This window comes from Myotis yumanensis, unplaced genomic scaffold (assembly GCF_028538775.1).
Source record: "Myotis yumanensis isolate MYYU_CA2020_CCGP unplaced genomic scaffold, mMyoYum1.0.hap1 SCAF_9, whole genome shotgun sequence".
Taxonomy (NCBI): Eukaryota; Metazoa; Chordata; class Mammalia; order Chiroptera; family Vespertilionidae; genus Myotis; species Myotis yumanensis.
Genome location: NW_027223760.1, coordinates 34742987 through 34763866, shown reverse-complemented (window position 1 = coordinate 34763866; position 20880 = coordinate 34742987). Strand labels below are relative to the sequence as shown.

The 20880-nt window shown below is 41.7% G+C and overlaps 1 protein-coding gene across 1 annotated transcript; it reads right to left on the bottom strand.

Annotated features, from left to right (window-relative positions):
* Positions 1–14843: 14843 nt before the first annotated feature.
* Positions 14844–15797, bottom strand: LOC139016920 (olfactory receptor-like protein OLF3). The gene has a single exon (XM_070425095.1). It carries the CDS (start codon positions 15795–15797, stop codon positions 14844–14846), a length of 954 nt encoding a protein of 317 aa, XP_070281196.1.
* Between the last annotated feature and the right edge of the window lie 5083 nt (positions 15798–20880).

Sequence of the window (20880 nt, the reverse complement as noted above, 5' to 3'; positions counted from 1 at the left end):
CTTTCCTTTTATCCCCATCTGAAATACTCAACTATCCTGTACCTCCCCAACCCCCTCACCCCCAAGAAACTGTCTTCTCTCATCCTCGCACTCTACTCCCTCTATCATGATTCGCAAGACAAAAGGCAATAGGCTAGTCTGCTCAATACCATCCTTACACTTTCTAATCCTGCTGGTATATTGGTATTGCAGAAAGCTCAAACACTCTAGTATTCTCTCTGGAGCTCTAGTATTGTCTCTAGTAATCCTGTTTGCACCTTATTCAAGTCACAAGTGATTTCCAAAAACCTCATGGACTCAACAAAGCCCACTCTCAGTTTTCCACATATTGTCCTTCTAATTAGTCTGCCGTTTAGGTAGAGAAAGTGAAACCCATGCACAGCAGTGCCAAGGAGATATTATTTGCTTGCTGTAATCAGATAGTACCAATGAATATGTTATGGGAATCAGAGTTTGTGTTGAGGGTATTCATGACAGTAAGAGCCACTAACTATAGATAAGGAAGCTGCCAGAGGTGCTTGGATTAGCCAGAAGAAAGGGGTCCTTGGGCATCTGCATATGACATCCTTCCTTTATCTATGAATAAATTAAGCTTGATAAACAATTCTCACCTCAAGAGATAACTTATGTGGACACAAGGAGAGGCAGTAAAAATACAGAATGTTCTTTAATTCTTTAAAACTTACTCTAGAACTTCAAAAGGTTAACAAGTCACCTTGCAATATCTCTATCAAAGAAATAGGAAACCTACCTTTTTGTCCCTAATGAAAAAGAAAACTTGAAATACAAAAATATCACTGTTAAGGGTCTCAGGTATGAGAGAAAGACAAGTGATTTCACAGGGGAAAAATTTGTGCTTAGGACCCATCAATGGAGATTGACCACCTATGCATGATCTTTTATGAGCTAAGCTAAGGAAGGAGAATGGGGTAGTCTCCAATTCTGCTACAATACTGAAACAATTTATGTAAAGGAATTTCACCAGCAGAAGGCAAAAAGAAAAATAATAGTGCAGGAGGTAACTTATGATTAGTGATTATTCAATGTATTCTTGGGTACCAAATAAGAGTTTGTTACAAACAAAAAACCTGACTAATGTAAATCTCTTGGAGTTTTGAGTCTTAAACTTCTTAAAAACTAATAATAATTAGTTAAGGGTTTGACAAAAAGAATGTAATCCCTGATCTTTGGTCAGCAATGTTCCTTAAAAGCCCACAAAGGTATTGGTCAAAAGTAGAAATACCCTTAGCTAGCCTATCATTGTTTCTGCATCATCTTCATGCTTTGTAAAGTGCCTCTCCCTAGGAGTGAGTGAACTCCTTTGTCAATGAACTTTAATTTTCCAGTTCAACTCTCATTACCTAGTATCTTCTTCTGGGTAAAGGAAACATAATTTCAAGTCTGTCCTAATTCATTAGAGGCAGGAAAGTTGGGAGGTTAAAAAATAAGGCTGTAACACCAATAGAAAAATGAATGACTAAGTTAAGAAATAAAATAAAATGTTTAAAACATTTTTTGAAAATTTGATATTTAATGGAGATTATAACAGATGTTCAAAAGTAAAATGGAGGTGTTTTAACTGGCAATGATGGCATTCCTGTACCCCCCTTTTTCCCTAGAATTGTGACTCAAGCTAGTTAATCACAAGTGATCTTTAAAGAAAAAAATCCATCTGGAAACCTTGAGATTTCCCCAAAATGTTCATTGGCAAAGCTGTTCTCCCCACTCCATCCCGACTTCCTTATGCATATCTATACTGCTTGTCCATTATCATTTCAGAATGAGCTGGTCAGCACAAACCTGTCCTCTGGGTCCAGATTTCTAGTGGGCAGGTGCTAAGGGGCGCAGTGTAATGCAAGGGATGTGACCTGTAGTAGCTAAGCCCAGTGATTCCTATGAATGTTGTCAAAACCTGTGCTAGGTGCTTCATTTCTCAGAGGAGAAAGAACTTTCCAAAAGAACTTTCTCCTCAGTTTGGCTCCTCAAAATGGGACATATCTCTCCAGTAACCCAATTCAATTCAATTATCACATGAGACTAGGAAGGAGCTGTGTGTTAAGGAAAGCCTGGTTTCCTGACTCCTGTCCCGAGAACCCACTCTCTGAGCATGACTCTCTTACCTTCAGGACAGGCCAGCAATGCCCCAGGAAGGGTGAGGCTGAGCAGGATGTGGGGTTTTGGAAGAAGTAACTTTTTTTTCCCTCAGGGATAAAATCTCTGCAGGCCAATTATGCTGTGCTTGTTAGACCTGTTTCTTCTTCTCTAGCTGGTGATTCCCTCACCTTAAACTCTCACCTGCTTTCACTAGTAAGAGAAGTTAGTTTTTCCTGACCCAGAAACAAAGCCCCAGTTTCCCTGGAGACATTCTCTTAGGTCTTTGTTGAAATTTCACTTGGAGGAAGTTATAACTTGCCCATGACTTTCTGTCCATGTTCTCATGATTGGCATTATTTGACCCCAAACCCCCAATTATTCATAGATCTCATAGGAGAACAATACTTTCTGCACCGTGATTCTGAAGTCGTACATGAGCTTTCTCCAATGTTGGCTCACTGTTAGGAGGCTCCTTTTAACTGGGCCTTGTCTAATTATTTGACTGCTTTTGTATCTAAATGTCTGTCCTCATATTCTGCAAATACAGAAATTTACTATCCACTTTAATCATCTCAAATTATATATCCATTCTACAATATATTCAGGTTGTTTCTAGTTTGTAGCTATTGCAAACAATACTTGCTATGAACATTCACACACACACACACACACACACACACACACACACACACACAACCTCTCTCAGCTTTTGTCCCATATATGTATTCATTTCTGTTTCCCAGTAGTAGCACTGACCCATCACAGATTATGTGCATTTCCAGTTTTAGCTAATATTGTCAGGTGTTTTTTTTAAAGTTGTACCATTATACTTGCACCAACTATGTATGAAGATTTATTTGCTCTAAGCTTTCTCTAACATTGGATTGTAAATCCTTTTGATTTTAGCCGTTCTGATGGGTATATATATATATATATATATATATAATGGTATCCCATTGTTACTATATTTTATATTTCTCTGATGATTAATGAGGTTTTGCATATTTTAAAATATTTATTGCTCATTTGGATATTCAATTTTCTGAGATATTCAATCTTTTGCCCATTCTTCTATTTGGTTATCTCTCTTTTTCTGATTAATTTTAATTATTTTAATATTTTGAGCATGGGTCATTTGTCATTTATATGTATCACACCAAAAAAAGTGGCTTAACTTTTCATTTTCTTAATGGTGTCTCTGATGAAGAGATGTTTTTAATTTTAATGTAGTTCTATTTATCAATTGCTTCCCATATATTGCTCTTTTGTGTCTTGAAAAATCTTTGCCTACCCTATATCATGAAGTTATTATTCATGTTATCTTCCAGGAGCTTTAATGTTTTCTTTTTCACATTTAGATCAACAATATATGTGGAATTTATTGTTGTGCATAATATGAGAAAGGAACCCACATTCACTTTTTTTCTATGTGACTATCCAACTTTATTGAGAGACCATGCTTTCCGCACTATTCTTCTGTGTTGCCATCGAGCAAATTTCAATTTATATTTGTAGGTTTGTTTTGAAATTCTTATTTCTGACCCACTGGTCTATTTATCTATTATTATAAAATTAGAGGCCCGGTGCACAAAAATTTGTGCACTGGCGGGGGGGGGAGGGGGGGAGCGGTGTCCCTCAGCCCCACTTGTGCCCTCTCACAGTCTGGGACCCCTTGGGAGATAATGACATGCTGGCTTAGGCCCGCTCCCAGGTGGCAGAGGGCAGGCCCAATCCCTAGGTGCAGCCCCTGGTCGGGCTCAGAACAGGGCTGATTAGGGGGGTTGGGGCTCCGTACCCTGTCACCCACAGAGCAAGGCTGATCACGGTTTTAACTGATCCCGGTGCCAGGAGGCCTTGCGGCTCCACTGATCCCGGGGCATGAGGCCTCATGGCTCCGCTGATCCCGGGTTCGGGAGGCCTCGCAGCTCCACTGATCCTGTGCTGGGAGGCATATTACCCTTTTACTATATAGGATAGAGGCCTGGTGCATGGGTGGGGGCCAGCTCGTTTGCCCTGAAGGGTGTCCTGGATCAGGGTGGGGGTCCCACTTGGGTGCCTGGCCAGCCTGAATGAGGGTATGATGGCTGTTTCCAGCTGGTCACACCCCCTTCAGGGTGGGGGTCCCCACTGGGGTGCCTGGCCAGTCTGGGTGAGGGGCTGAGGGCCGTTTTCAGGCTGGCGGGCGACTGAAGCTCCAAACCTCTCCTTTTTTTCTTTTTTTTTTATTCTGGGATTTATTTACCTTCTATGGCTGTCACTGGAACTGAGAGCCAGCTTTCTCTCTGAGGCTCGGCTCCAGCTCTGAGACCTCGGCTGCTGAAAGCAGGTATCTGGTTTGTTTGGGTTCTATAATCGAAACACTGTTTCAACTCCAGCTCTGAGGCCCGGCTGGCTGAAAGCAGGTTTCTGGGTTTTTTTTAGCTTCTATATTTGCAACAATGTTTCTTAAACTGAAAGCTCAGAGGCCGGCAGCGGCAGGCAGGGAACGTTGACTTCCTCCATCACTGAAGCAAGCAAGCCTCCTGTTCGCTTCAAGCTGCCTGGCTGCCAGCCGCCATCTTGGTTGGCAGTTAATTTGCATATCGCCCTGATTAGCCAATGGGAAGGGTAGCGGAGGTATGGCTAATTACCATTTTTCTCTATTATTATATAGGATACTGCATTGTCTTAATTACCATAGTTTTATAGTGTAAATCATCCAACTTGTTTCTACATTCTCAATTGTTTTGGTTATTGCTGGCCATTTGAATTTGTAATCTGTTTTTAAAGTTAGCTCAAACATTTCCAGGAAAGAAAAACTTGCTATTTTAGTTGGGATTTTATCTAAGAAATCAGTTTTAGGAAAAGTCACATTTTTGTGCTTTTGAGTATCCCAACCCTTAAAAATATTTTTTTTTCCAATTTATTTAATACTAGAGGCCCGGTGCACAAAAATTTGTGCACTGGAGGGGGGGCGGGTCCCCCAGCCCGGCCTGTGCCCCCGCGCAGTCTGGGACCCCTCGGAAGATAACGACCTGCTGGCTTAGGCCTGCTCCCGGGTGGCAGAGGGCAGGCCCAATCCCTAGGTGCAGCCCCTGGTCGGGCTCAGAGCAGGGCCGATTGGGGAGTTGGGGCGCCACCCCATCATGCATAGAGCAGGGCGGATTGGGATGTTGCGATGCCACCCTCAGTCACGCTCAGGGTAGGGCCGATTGGGGGGTTGGGGCACCGCCCCCTGTCACACTCAAGGCAGGGTCGATGGGGAGGTTGCAGCGCCACCCCCTGTCACACACAGAGCAGGGCCAATCAGGGGGTTGGGGCGCTGCCCCCTGTCACTCACAGAGCAGGGCCCATCAGGGGGGTTGGGGCTCCGTACCCTGTCACACACAGAGCAGGGCCCATCAGGGGGTTGGGGAGCTCCCCCCTGTCATGCACACAGCAGGGCCCATCAGGGGGTTGGGGCGCTGCCCCCTGTCACTCACAGAGCAGGGCCCATCAGGGGTTTGGGGAGCTCCCCCCTGTCATGCACACAGCAGGGCCCATCAGGGGGTTGGGGAGCTCCCCCCTTTCACACACAGAGCAGGGTCGATAAGGGGGTTGGGGAGCTCCCCCCTGTCACTCACAGAGTAGGGCCGATAGGGGAACTGGAGCACCGCCCCCTGTCACACACAGAGCAGGGCGGATCAGGGGGTTGGGGTGCTGCACCCTGTCACACTCAGGGCAGGGCCAATGGGGAGGTTATGGCTCTACCCTGTCACACACAGAGCAAGGCCCGTGGAGGGGGGTTGGGGCGCCACCCTCTATCACCCACAGAGCAGGGCCGATCAGGGGGTTGGGGCGCCGCCACTGTCACACTCAGGGCAGGGCCGATGGAGAGGTTATGGCTCTACCCTGTCACACACAGAGCAGGGCCCATGGGGAGGGGGGGCGGGGGGGGTTGGGGCACCGCACCCTGTCACACACAGAGCCGCAGGGTGATCAGGGGGTTGGGGAGCTCTCCCCTATCAGGCACAGAGCAGGGCTGATCAGGGGGTTGGGGCACCTTCCCCTGTCACAAACAGAGCAGGGCGGATAGGGAGGTTGTGGCCCACCCCCTGTCACACACGGAGCAGCAGGGCGATCAGGGGGTTTGGGCGCTGCCCCCTGTCACGCTGATCCTGTGCCAGGAGGCCTCGCGGCTCCGCTGATGCCAGTGCTGGGAGGCATATTACCCTTTTACTATATAGGATAGAGGCCTGGGGGCTGGCTGGTTTGCCCTAAAGGGCGTCCTGGATCAGGGTGGGGGTCCCCACTGGGGTGCCTGGCCAGCCTGGATGAGGGGATGATGGCTGTTTGCAGCTGGTCACACACCCTTCAGGGTGGGGGTCCCCACTGGGGTGTCTGGCCAGTCTGGGTGAGGGGCTGAGGGCTGCCTTAAGGCTGGTGATTAACTGAAGCTCCCAACCGCTCCTTTTTTTCTTTTTCTTTTTTTATTCTGGGCCAGCTTTAGCTCTGGCTCTAGCTCTGAGGCATCCGCTGGTTTGTTTGCCGTTCTATAATCGAAACAATGTATAACTTCAGCTCTGAGATCCCGGCCATTTGTTTAGCTTCTATATTTGTTAGAATGTTTCAAACTGCCGGCTCAGAGGCCGGCAAGGCAGGCGGGGAACATTGGAGTCTGCAGCAAGCAAGCCTCATGTTCACTTCCAGCTGCCTGGCTGCCAGCAGCCATCTTGGCTGACAGTTAATTTGCATGTACTCACTGGTTAGCCAATGAAAAGGGTAGCGGTCGTACGCCAATTACCATGTTTCTCTTTTATTAGTGTAGATCTGTTCATTTTTTTCTATGTGAAAATGTTGTATATCTCTCATTAGATTTGTTCTTAGACATGGTATTTTTCACATGCTGTTTTAAATAATATCTTTTAAATTATATAAAATATAGTTGACTTTTATATATTAAACTAGAGGCCTGGTGCACGAATTCACGCATGGATGAGGTCTGGCTGGCCTGCCCCAATCAGAGCCAATTGGGCTGAGCTGGCTGCGGGGAGGGGATGCGGGCAGTTGGCCTGCTGGCCCCGCCCCCTGGTTGAACTCCCAGTTGAACTCCCGGTCAAGGGAACAATTTGCATATTAGCCTTTTATTATATAGGACTAGTGGCCCAGTGCATGAAACTCATGCACATTAAAAAGGAATTAATTAGAGAAAATATTTTAATATTGCTATTTGCTCTTTCTCTATAATAGAAGCATCAAAGGTGAAAAAAATAGTAAAATGTGTATGAAAATCTCCCTCTTGTCAGAGTCTGGGGCATGCCATGGGACCCAGAGTCAAATCCCCGCCCACCCACACATACCTCAAAATCATGCAAGATCCAGACCTGGCCAGCCCCACCCCCGTTAAGCCCCACCGGGCAGGGGGTGCAGCCTCAGGTCCCCTGTTAAGCCCTGCAGGGAGGCGGGACATGGCCTCAGGTCTCCCAGCCAGGCACCAGGCGCGGTGCATGACCTCAGGTTCCCCAGGCCTGGCACAAAGACGTGAGGGTGCAAGGGCACAAGGGCATAATGACCATTTGCATATTAGCTATTTATTATATAGGATTATATAGGATATGTATATATGAAATGACTTTTATGGATGACTGGTGTCATTTCTTCCTTATATTTTTGGTAAAATTCACTGGTAAAGCCACCTGGCTTGAAGTTCTATTTGGTAGAAAATTCTTAAATATGGATTCAAATTTCTTAGTATATAGGACTATTCTATTTCTTCATGTGTTCATTTTGGTAAGTTTATTTTTTTTAGAAATTTGTTCTAACTTCTCAAATTTATGAGCCTAAATTAATATCTTCCTATGTATTTTAGTGTATATAGAATCTCTTTTTCTTCCACAATATTGTTTATTTCTTCCATTTCTTTTTTTTTTATTAGTCTTGGCAATGAACTATGGTTTACCATAAAATACTTTTTAATATCATTTGGTGCAAGGAGAGCAACAAAGACAAGGTAATCCCATCCCTTAGCAAATGCCATTTACTTAGCAAATGTCATTTAATAGGTCACTTACTAGATTTAATAGGGAGGAAAAAATATATTTTTCCTTAAAAGAAAAATATTAAAAACTGTCAAACATCATAAAAATTATCCTAAATTATATGTGAAGGGAAGTAGAGAACATGTAGTTCTTCTGAGTTATTGCTAGTACAGGACCAGAGAATTAGTACTCTAGGACACTGAGAAACATAGCTAGTATATCAAACCCAATTCTAGGCATTTTATAAAACCCTGTTGGATTAAAAAAATCAATATCCAAAGTCATTACAAATTCAGTTTCTGGCCATAATTGAAAAACGGGGGTGGTATTTGTCCTAAACATCTAGAAAATTGAACAAAATATATAAAATGCTGGAAAACATCAGCCAAACATCAGTTCCAGACACTGATCCTGAGAGACGAGAACAAGTGAGGTGAGTCACAAGTGCCCCTGCTCACTGCCTAGAGAGAGTTTCCAGGCTACAGGATGATGAGAGAAACCTAAACAGAGCCCGTGGTCATCCTTTTCATCCTGAAAAGACAGAGTTCATAGTTTGGAACATAGTGCCAAAGAGAAGGGGGTGTAAAGAAAAGGGGAATTTATTATCTGAATATTGGTTTTTTTAAGTCTTTTGCTGACTACTAATCTTTGCATGTTGTGAGGGACCCACCAAGGCCAAGAAAAGAACCACCAGAAAGGAGTAAATAGAATGATCTCTAGAGGTAACACAGGGCCCAGAGCAGTTCATGTTCTCACCAGTCAGAAAGGAAAGCCCTCTAACACACAAGACATTGAGCAGGGTCCTTAGGAAAATATAACCTCAGTAGTGTTACAAATTGACTCAATACTTTGGCCTGTTTTAGATCCAACCTTTATGACCCTTATGTAAAAGAAAGCCTCAAATTATCAAATAAATTCTAAACCACGTAACTGCCTCCCTGAACAAAGTGCAGAAATATTTAAAGTAAAACAAAAATATCTAGCACATGAAAACATAAAACTCACAATGTCGGTAATGCAATAAAAATTTTCCATGCATGCTAAGAGGCAGGAGACTTTCTAGGCCATAGTACAAGGTAGGGAAACCCAAACAAGTCAAAGTGAGGGGGGAAAGGCAATCAATAGGAGCATATAGAAACAACATAGATGACATAATTAGGATACAAGCACATTAAAATAACCATTATAAATATACTTCACATGTTCAAGAAGATAGAGAGAAGTCTAAGGATGATGAGGAACAACACCAAAGATATAAAAACACCAATTCAAACTACAAGGATAAAAAATACACTACATGGACTCAATAACAGATTAGACACTGCAAAACAGAAAAAAAAGAGAAAAAATAAAATAAATAAGGATATATTCAGGCATACAAATGATAAAAGTATTCATCAACAATAGAAACAAAAATGAATTACAAGCAACTTAAGGACATAAACTAAGGGAAAAAATTAAAATGAGGACATCCTATATGCTGAGGAGGTAATATGCAAATTGACCATCATGCCCTCACAAGATGGCTGCCTACGACCAGGCTGGCAGGGGGGTTAGTGAGGGATGACCAAATGACTGAACAGCAGGCTGTGTGGGGTGACCAGGCTGGTGGGGGGGGGGGGCAGTGAGGGAAGACCAGGCTGGCAGGGGGGCCAGTTGGGGGTGACCAGGCCAGCAGAGAGGGCAGTTTGGGGGGACCAGGCCAGCAGAGGGGGCATTAAGAGGCAATCAGGCCAGTGGGGGGGGGAGTTACGGGCAACCAGGCTGGCGGGGGGGGGGGGGGGGGTGAAGTGCAGCTGGCGGTGACCAGGCTGGCAGCAGGGGCAGTTGGGGGCGATTAGGCTGGCGGGGGGGGGGGGGGCAGTGAGGGGTGACTAGGCCAGCAGGGGGGGTAATTGGGGGCAACCAGTCTGGCAGGGGGTGGCAGTTTGGAGCAACCAGGCTGGCAGGGAGGGGGCAGTTGGTGGTGACCTGGCCAGCAGCGGGGGACAGTTAGGGGCGACCAGGACAGCTGGGGGGCAGTTAGGGGCGATCAGGCCAGCATGCAGAGGCAGTGAGGGGTGATCAGGCTGGCGGAGGGGGCAGTTAGGGGTGACTAGGCAGGCAGGCAGGTGAGCGATTAGGAGCCAGTGGTCCAGGATTGTGAGAGAGATGTCCCAGATTGAAGAGGGTGCAGGCTGGGCTGAGGGGACCCCCACGTCCCTGCACAAATTTCATGCACCGGGCCTTTAGTAAGTGAAATAGAAAAACAAGACAGAAAAAATAGAGAAAATTAAGGAAATCAAAAGCTGATTCTTTAACAGTTCTGTATCAATAAAACTGATAAATTTATATCCAGATTGATGAACAAAAAAGAATTTATAAATGATCAACATTAAGAAATGAAAGGGGTGACATCACCACTGGTCCTACAGATATCAAATGAATAAAAACAAAACCTCTTGAATATATTTAAAGTCAATACTTTTGACTAGTTAGATGAAATGGAAAAAAATTGTGTTGCCAAAGCTCACACAAGATTAAATAAATAATCTAAATACCTCTCTATCTATAAAAGGTATTGAATTTATAGTTTTAAATATTCCCACAAACTGGGACAAAGCAACTTTTGGAAATATTCCATAATTTGTTTATGTTGGTTATAAACATTTGTCAAGCCTTAGCAGGTGTGGCTCAGTGTTTGAACATAAACCCATGAACCAGGAGGTCACATTTCAATTCCCAGTCAGGGCCAGATTGCAGGCTTGATCTCCAGTGGGGGGCATGCAGGAGGCAGCTGATGGATGATTCTCTCTCATCATTGATCTTTCTATCCCTCTCTCCCACTCTCTTCCTCTCTCTGAAATTAATGAAAACATATTTTTTAAAATTTAACATTTGTCAAACCTCATATAACTGAACACTTTAAAATGATAAATTTTTGTATGTAAAATATGCATCAATAAACATGATTTTAAGAAGGAAAAGTGATAAAGGACAAATAAATAATATCATAATTTTGAAAAGAGATGTAACTAAAAATTGAGTAGGCATTCAAATGGCAATAAGCAAGGCTGTGAATAAATTTATGTCAATAAATTTTAAAACTTAAAACAGACAAATTTCTGCAAAAATATAACTAACAAAAGCTGATGGGATGTAAAATAGTCTGAAAAAATCCTATAAGCATTAAAGAAATGGAGTTTGTATTAAAAATATTCCCACAGAAATAGCTAGATGAGTGAGTTCCATAAAATTTTCACAAAACAGGATCGTTTCAATCATACCCTCTGGAGCTCCAGTGTGTAGTTGTGTGTTACACAAAGGTAGAGAGATGAGGTAATAATAAGACAGTATAATCACACCCATGTTTTACTTGACAGTGGATGTGCCCTGGCATGGGCCTTTTTATCCTGAGGGGATGCCTTTTTCTCATTGGAACAAAGACCATGCCATTTTACTAAGCTGTGAGTCTAGTTGCCAGCCTCCCTAATGAAAGTAGAAAGTTGAGTCACCTGATGTCTACATTTATCCCATGTCTACATCTCATAAGTTTAGAAAAATTGTCTTAAAGCAAATTTTTCAACTTCCCATAACTAGTTCTTCTTCCTATTTTCTATGTGCATGTGCCATACAATCATGTCCTCTCTTTAAAAAAATATAAAAAAAGGGGGGGGGGGGGCTAACCGGTTTGGCTCAGTGGATAGAGCGTCAGCCTGAGGACTGAAAGGTCCTAGGTTTGATTCTGGTCAAGGGCATGTGCCTTGGTTGCAGGCACATCCCCAGTAGGAGATGTGCAGGACGCAGCTGATCGATGTTTCTCTCTCATCGATGTTTCTAACTCTCTATCCCTCTCCCTTCCTCTCTGTAAAAAATCAATAAAATATATTTTTTTAAAAAGAAAAGGAAAAGGGGGGTGGGTAAGAGATCAACCAAAGGACTTGTGTGCATGCATATGAGCATAACCAATGAACACAGACAGTAGGAGGGTGAGGGCATGTTCTGGGGGTGGGAACAGCTAGAGAGGTCAATGGGTGGGGGGGAGACTTAAGTAATACTTTAAACAATAAAAACTTTAAAAATAAAATAAAACATTTACCAATTTGGCAAAAAACCCCAAAACATTTTTATATACTGCATCCCTCCCCGGCCCTGTGCACTGGTGGAGTCCCTCAGCCTGGCCTATACCCTCTCACAATCTGGGACCCCTTGGGGGATGTCGGAGAGCAAATTTTGACCTAATCCCACAGCCAGGCCGAAGGACCCCACTGGTCCAGCCCATCTCTCTCAGTCCTGATTGACTGGACCCCAGCAGCAAGCTAACCTACCAATCGGAGCATCTTCCCTCTGGTGGTTAGTGCACGTCATAGCAACTGGTCGACCCGTCAACTGTCTGAGTTCTAGTGGTCAGTGCACGTCAGAGTGAGCAGTTAAGCGGCCTTAGCATATCATTAGCATATTACACTTTGATTGGTTGAACACCAGACTGGACGACTGGACACTTAACATATTAGGCTTTTATTATAAAGGATAAAAAATCAGGAAAATGCAAGAGATTGTTCAAAATCTCACTGTCTCCTTTCTCTTATGTGTCTTCATAAGAGTTTTAATGCTCATAGATAACCACAAATTTGACTTTCAGTTGACCTCCAATTATAGTACTTAGATAGCACTTAGTACTTAGTGAAAGCAAAATTGCAGCTCTGTAAAGTTTTCTGCAATAAAAATTTATTTTAAAGACCTGTACTTGTCTTAGAATAACCCTCAGTAATTTTAAATAAAATAAAATATCAAGCAAAGTTAAATCCTTTGTAGCCTTTCCAAATTCATTAATTCCTCATATTTTGAGTGAGAATATTAATATCAATTCTGTCCTTACTGGATAAAGGATAGAGAAAAGGGCTATAACAGTCACAGCAAAAATCTTTATTGAATATGTGACTGTTATGGGCTGACTCGTGTCCTTAACCCCAATGGTCTTCAGAGGTAATTGAGTTAAAATGAAGTCATCAGAGTTGGCCCTAATCCAATATGACTGGTGTCCTTATAAGAGGAAATTAAGACAGACATGCAGAGGGAAGACCATATGAAGACACAGAGAGAGGATACCATCTAAAGGCCAGGAGAGAAGTCTCAGAAGAAAGCAACTCTGCTGACACGTTGATCTCAGACTTATAGTTTCCAGAATTGTGAGAAAATAAAGTTCTGTTTAAGCCATCCAGTCTATGGTACTTTGTTATGGCAGTCCTTACAGTGAATTGATAAAACAATAGAAATGAAATAATAGATATCAAAATAGTTTAAAAATTTCAACTATTCAATGTAAAGTAATAGTGCCCAAATTAACAATAATAAATAATTAATTAACAATAATAAATAAATAATAAATAATAAATAATTAACAAAAATAAATAAGTAATAATAATAAACTATGCTGATACCCATAGTTCAAGATACTCAATGCATGATTTACCCATTAGTATGGAGTCCTTAGATCTTGGGCGACTGAACATAAATGACTATGATAAATTGAGATGCTTTCTGAAATGCAAACTGAAGTGAGAATCATTTTATCTTCTCATAGAAGCCTTCATCAATACAACCTTCAGTGGGGAGAAAGTGGGGAAAACCCCTTGATCTTTTGAATTCCCAGAGTTCTTCTGTAAATACCTTGTGTTATAATTTTGGATTTTGTCCTATTTGCCCTATAATTGTACTGTAAACTATACCTCATAAGTCAAGTTTTGCTCACCACCTGTTTTTGTATGGCCCACAAGAAAAGAATTTTTTTATTTTTTAAATGTTTGAAAAAATCAAAATAATAATATTTGATTATGTGAAAATTATATAAAATTCAAATTTCAGTATCCACAAATTAAGATTTATTTGGTATTCATTCTTTTATACATTGCCTCTGGCTGTTTTAGTGCTTCAATGGCAGAGTAGAGTAGCTGTGACATAAACTGTTTAGCCCACAAAGCCTAAAATATTTACTATTCTGGCCCTTTACAGAAACAGTTTCCCAACCCCTGTCCTAGAAGACTGTCAATTTCCTGAAGTAGTGGCCATATCTAAACACAACTTTGGTACTCCCACAATGCCTACAGCAGTGTCTTCAACAAAGTGGATGCCCACAAAGTGATCGTAAAATAAAAAATTTCAGATTTTCCCTAGCCAATAATGTCATTGTGCACAAATGACCCTGGTTATATCTTTATCAGAGTAAATTATTTGTTTTTCTACTCAATTATTTCCATTAGTCAGACAGACTGTGTATGTTCACATATAGTAAGTCCTGCACAAAAACATTTTAATAAACTTTCATAGCAACATTCTCCTAAGAATAGTGACTCATTCAGCTTCATTCATCACACTTATCTTAAGTGAGTCTTCATATGTGAAAATCATTGTGCTCCCAATAGAAACATGATAACTTTGTACAAATTCAGATTCATAACCAGGTCCATGACTACAATGTGACCAATCAGTAAATGGTGTTTTCTCCAATTTCTCTCAAGCCATCTGAGTGAAGACTGAGTAAGGTGAGCTAGATTACAGCAGTGCTTAACTCCACTGAATATGCTTCTGTGACATGAAAAAACACCACATCTCACACCACAACCTAAAACTCAGACTCCTACCCTACATCACCAGTACACATTATGTCATCCCTTTCCTGGTTGCCAGGGCAATGCAATTGATGCCTGTCTTATCTGAGTTAAGTGGGAGAACACACAGGCAAAGTTTATTTTTCTAAGTGATGCTCATGATTCATCAAGTTCCAAGTTTTGACATCAATTCTGATAACTGCCCTAATAGTTTCTGCCAGGCCCCCTTCACTTCCTTATTCCTTAGACTATAAATCATGGGGTTCAGCATGGGTGTCAAAATGGCATAGAAGAGAGAGATCAACTTCTCCTGAAGGCCAGAGGGGCCAGAGCTGGGCTGGATGTAAATGAAAATGGCCATGCCATAGCACAGGATAACTACTGTGAGGTGAGAGGCACAGGTGTGGAAGGCTTTCTTTCTTCCCTCTGTGGACCTGATCTTTAGGATGGTGGAGATGATCTTGACATAGGACAAGAGAACCAGGCAGAATGGTGACATCAGCAGGACAATGCTAGAAACCATGGTTGCGATCTCATTGAAGGAGGTGTCCACACAGGCCAGTCTGACCACAGCTAGGATTTCACAGGATATGTGGTCAATAAACTTGTTGGAGCACATGGGCAGCTGAAAGGTGGTGGCAGTATGCACAAGAGAGTTGACAGAGCCACTGATCCAGGATGTGATGGCCAACCTAGTACAGAGCCCTCCATGCATGATGACCAGGTATCGCAGGGGATCACACACAGCCACATAGCGGTCATAAGCCATCACTGCCAGTAGAACAAACTCAATCCCACCCAATCCCAGGGAAAAAAATAACTGGGCTGCACAGCTCACGAGTGGGATTACTTTATGTTCTGCAAGAAAATGAGCCAACATCTGAGGGACTATGGTTGTGGCATAAGAGACATCAACAAGGGAAAGGTTGGTGAGAAAGAAATACATGGGCGTGTGGAGTCGGCTGTCCAGTCTGATCAGAAGAACAATGAGGAAGTTCCCCAGCACTGTCACCATGTATGTGATGGAGAACAGGACAAAGAGAGAGACCTGAGTGTCCCAGTCACTGGACAGGCCCAGAAGAATAAACTCTCTCACCCACGTCTGGTTTTCTGTTCCCATTAAAAAGTGTGAGGATTATTAATCTGCAAAGAGAGTCAGAAAAAACAACAACAAGCTGTTGAATCAAAGAACCTTAAGAAAAACTTTTTAGCAATACAAACTTTATACAAGTGGCCAGCCTTATCTAGATGTTTCAGATTCTTAATTGGCTATCCAACAGGCTATGTTCCAATATGCATTATATCTTTTCCACATCAGAGACAGGCCAATGCCTTGATAAGGACATGATATGGCCTCAGGGAGACCCAGCTAAAGCCTAGAGATGATGCAGTGAAACTTTCAAAGATCTTTATCTTCACCAACTTACCTCAGATTCTAGGGCAAGAAGAGCTTGATAGGTGACAATAATAAACAATTACAAAATTCCTGATTAGAAAGTTTTTTATTTTGTTTTTATTCATCACTCAAGGATATTTTTCCATTCATTTTTAGAGAGAGTGGATGAGAGAGCGAAAGACAGAGAGAAACATCGATGTGAGAGAAATACACCGATTGATTGCCTCCTGCACATGCCCAGACCAGAGCCCTGGCAGGGAAGGAGCCTGCAACCAAGGTAAGCAATCTTGACTGGAATCAAACCTGGGACTCTTTTCTCTGCAGGCTGACACTCTATCCAGTGAGCCAAACAGGCTAGGGAGGAAAGATTTTTTTAAACGTACCTTAAATATATTAACTAGACCTGTCATAATATAATGAATAAATGTATTATTATAAAAGGAAAGACTGAAAAGCGGCAAATCCTTGTGAAAAGATCTGGAATCAAGGATTCTAGCTTTGAAACCTGTTTTTATTTAGCAGATAAGTGATTTTGGTTTAGTGAGAAACCTTTATATATGAAACAGGATATTATTTTACAGCTCAGAGTACATTTAAGCTCAATGTACCATGAGGAAAGTTCTTGTAAATTGTTACTGATAGTAGTACACAGTAGGATGAGTATTAGCATTAACATGATCTCTGCCTTGGAGTAGATAAGGTAGCAAATGTGATTTTTCTCACAGATAATTTCTACAAACTCAGACATAAATGAATTGGGAGACCATCTTTAATGAATCTGTGGGCTTAGGAATGGACGGCTGCTTTGAGGGTTTTGGTTCTTTTGGTGTTTTGTTTTTTGTTTTTTTTTTAACATAAATTCTTCTTTAATCAAATTATCTGTGGGCTCAAAAGCAAAATACAACAAAACCTCCAAAAGAGAATAATAAAAATGTCAAGGTATCTCAAAACAATATATTCACTCATTCAATAAAATATTAAGAAGAGTTGGAGAACTCAAGACCTTAATTTTGGGAAGAGATTACTTATTGCAACATAATAACATAGCAACAATCTTTAAACATCTTAAATAGTATCATGTTGAAGAGGGAAGAATTAGGAATAATAAATGAAAATTATAGAAAGGCAGATTTCCACTCAGTTAAAAAGAAAATCAAACCTTGAAATATTCAAAAGTGAAAGCAGTTGCCTAGGCAAGATATTAATTTATTAGGATATTCAGAGCACAGATAATTGCTTGATAAAAAGGGGTCAAGTAGCAGGCTGGTCACAAGGAACCTGTGATTTTTAAGTTCACTTCCGATCTTTTAGTTCTATAGTTTTATATCTTCAAACCCATAAAAATAAGCTAGTAACTCTAAAGTTCATAAACCAATGTGACCTCCTTTGGAGTTTATCATTTACAGAGCTATTTCAGGGGACTTATGAAATTTAGCCAAAGCCTGTCTAGGTGACACAGATTATTTTTAGAAAAGAATAGCCATGCTTGTATAATAACCTTTAGAAATCAAACGTGTGGTATATGCCTTCTTTTGGTGTTTTTGATAGCTTTGATCTCTTCATCCTTTTATGGGATGAAATGGGAAAGGAGATTGTAATTGTACCTTGTCCTGTTTATCTTTTTGAGTAATCCTACTAATATTTACCCTTTGTAAATGGGCTCAAAAGAAAGCAAAGAAGACTTGGTACAAGAGAGTAAGAAAAAGCAAATGTTTAAAGACTCTTCTTCATCGTCTAAGGCAGAGAAGAGGGTATGAATTAATGGAAATGTACATTAAAATGAAGTTTCCCTTTTGTTTTATTTTGCTCAAGAAATGCTTTTCGGTAGCTCTAATGTGTTATAATAATAATTGGAACATTAAACAGAAATAGTTTAAATTTTAAAATACATTTGAGAAGCACCAACTCAATTTTATTTCTTCATGTCTGCCTATTCACTAACTTTCCTTTTCTTGCAAAGTACAAAATAAGGGAAAGGAGGAAATAAAGACAGCAGGAATGGTTGAGGGAAGTATAGAGCTGCTTTTCTCATTCCAGAACCCATATAGGGGTCAGTTTAGGGTCTCTGAGTAGAAAGGGTAAGACTGTCTATGTGTAACTTTCATACCTCTTAAAGGACAAAACAAAGAAAAGTCATTCCAGAAATGCCTTTCTTATTCATGATTAGACACATACATTTTTAAAAACTTCTTTTCTAATGTCTTCCTCAAAAACTGATCTATCAACAGTTTCCCCTTTCCTGCTGTATCATGATAATTCCATCACTACCCCTCCCTTTGCTTTTCTTCAATCATGATCAGTCTGAGAAAACATCTGCTTGCCTTGAAACCAGTGTTGAACAACCACCACAGTTAAGAGTTAGCTCTTCCTCCAATTTAAGTTTATGTTATGTTCTCTGCTCAATATTTGTTACAACTCTGGCTACTTCATTCTTTTTGCCAGGTACCTAATGCTCCTTTAATAGACAATCAACCTGAGAAAAAATGTCGATAAAATGGCTTTCCCTCCTACACAGAGATCAACTCCTCTGAGAGAAATCCAGAAACTAGTAGAGAGACTTCTAAACTTTAACTGTTGAGAAAATACCCGAATCAGAACAGGTAGAAGAAGCTGAGGCACATTTTTGCCATAAACCCCACCACTGGCACCATGCCTTACAATTGGGAGGAAACCCACAACTCTCAGTTTCTCACTGAGAATCTATGGGATAGGGCCACACATCCAGCAACCTCCTTGATATTAGCCTTGGCAGTGATTCTCTTTTTTTATTGACACCAAAAGCAAAAATAAGTAAGTGGAACTACACCCAACTAAATAGCTTCCGCACATCAAAGGAAATAACAAAATGAAAAGGCAGCCTAGGAGTTGAGAGAAAATATTTGCAACCATATATCTCACGAAGGGTTAATATTCAAGATACATATGTACTTACTTCAGCAGCAAATATACAAAATATATAAAGATGTATAGAACTTTATAGGAAAGGCAATAACCAATTAAAAATTGATAAAGTTCCTGAATAGACATTTTCCCAAAGAATATATATGAATGGCCAAGAGGCATATGAAAAGATATCTCAACAACACTAATCATCAGGGAAATGCAAACCAAAACCACAATGAGATATAACCTCACACCTGTAAGGATGGCTATTAACCAAAACAATCTATATATATATATAAGCCTAAGTGACCAAATGACTGGAACAACTGGTTACTATGATGAGCACTGACCACCAGGGGGCAGACGCTCAATGCAGAAGCTGCCCCCTGGTGGTCAGTGTGCTCCCACAGCCAGAGCACAGCTCAGCTGACAGACCCATCCCAGCAGCCCACTGGCCCAGCGGCAGCCACTCCCTCAGTAATCCTGCAGGTCCAATCTCCAGAGAATGGGCCAGGCACCAATGGACCAGCACCACCAGCAAGATCCTGACAGTGCCACTGGCCTCCTGGAAGTCGGCCTTGGGCACCATGGCTGCTTCCCCTCCCTAGATGCTCCACAAGGAAGAAAGGATATAAAAGCAGTCGCCAGGTGGCTCCTGACAACCAGTGCGAATGTCAGCACGATGGACCCAGATCCCAGGCCAGCAAGGGTGCCTGCCTGGAGGACTGATCACGTCTAGGCCCCCCCATCCCCCTCAGGATCCCTCTTGTGCATGAATTCATGCAGCGGGACTCTAATAAAAGATAAAAGAGAACCCTAGTACACTGTTGGTAGGAATGCAAATTACTATAGCCACTATGGAAAACAGGATGGAGTTTCTTCAAAAAAATAAAAAATCAGCCCTAGCTGGCTTGGCTCAGTGGATAAAGTGTCAGCCTGCGGAGCGAAGGGTCCCAGGTTCGATTCCAGCCAAGGGCACATGCCTGGGTTGTGGACTCAGTCCCCAGTGGGGAGCACGCAGGAGGCAGCCGATCAATGGTTCTCTCTCATCATTGATGTTTCTATCTCTCTCTCTCCTTCTCCCTTCCTCTCTGAAACCAATAAAGAAATATATTTTTAAAAAATAAAATAAAATAGCCCTAACCCGTTTGGCTCCGTGGATAGAGTGTCGGCCTGTGGACTGAAGGATCCCAGGTTCAATTCTAGCCAAGGGCATGTACCTTGGTTGCGGGCACATCCCCAGTAGGGGGTGTGCAGGAGGCAGCTGATCGATGTTTCTCTCTCATCGATGTTTCTAACTCTCTATCCTTCTCCCTCCTCTCTGTAAAAAATCAACAAAATATATTTTTTTAAATAAATAAATAAATAAATAAATAAATAAATAAATAAAACTACCATTTGATCTAACAATCCCACTTCTGATACACACCTAAAAGAAATGAAACCAGTAGCTTAGAGAGATATCCGCCCTCCCATGCTCATTGCAGCACTATTCACAACAGTCAAGACATGGAGACAAATAAGTGTCTGTCAGAGGAAGACTATATAAAGAGACTGTGTTGTATAAACATACAATGGAATCTTTTTGAGATTTAAAAGAGAAGGCAATCCTGCCGTTTGCAACAACATGGATGAAGCTGGAAGATAGCATGCTAAGTGAAATAAGCCAGACACAGAAAGAAAAGAAAAAGCACACTGCATGATCTCACTTACATGTGGAATCTAAAGCAGCAACTACAGAGAATCAGAGTAGAAAAGTGGTTACTAAGGGCAGGGAGGTGGAGGAAATGGGAAGATGCTGGTCAAATAGACAAATTTGTGGTTATTAAGGATGGATAAGTTTAGAGAGGTAACAGCATGATGACTATCCTATATAATAAAAGCGTAGTATGCAAAGTGTCTCTTCCACTAGGATTTGTCCGGA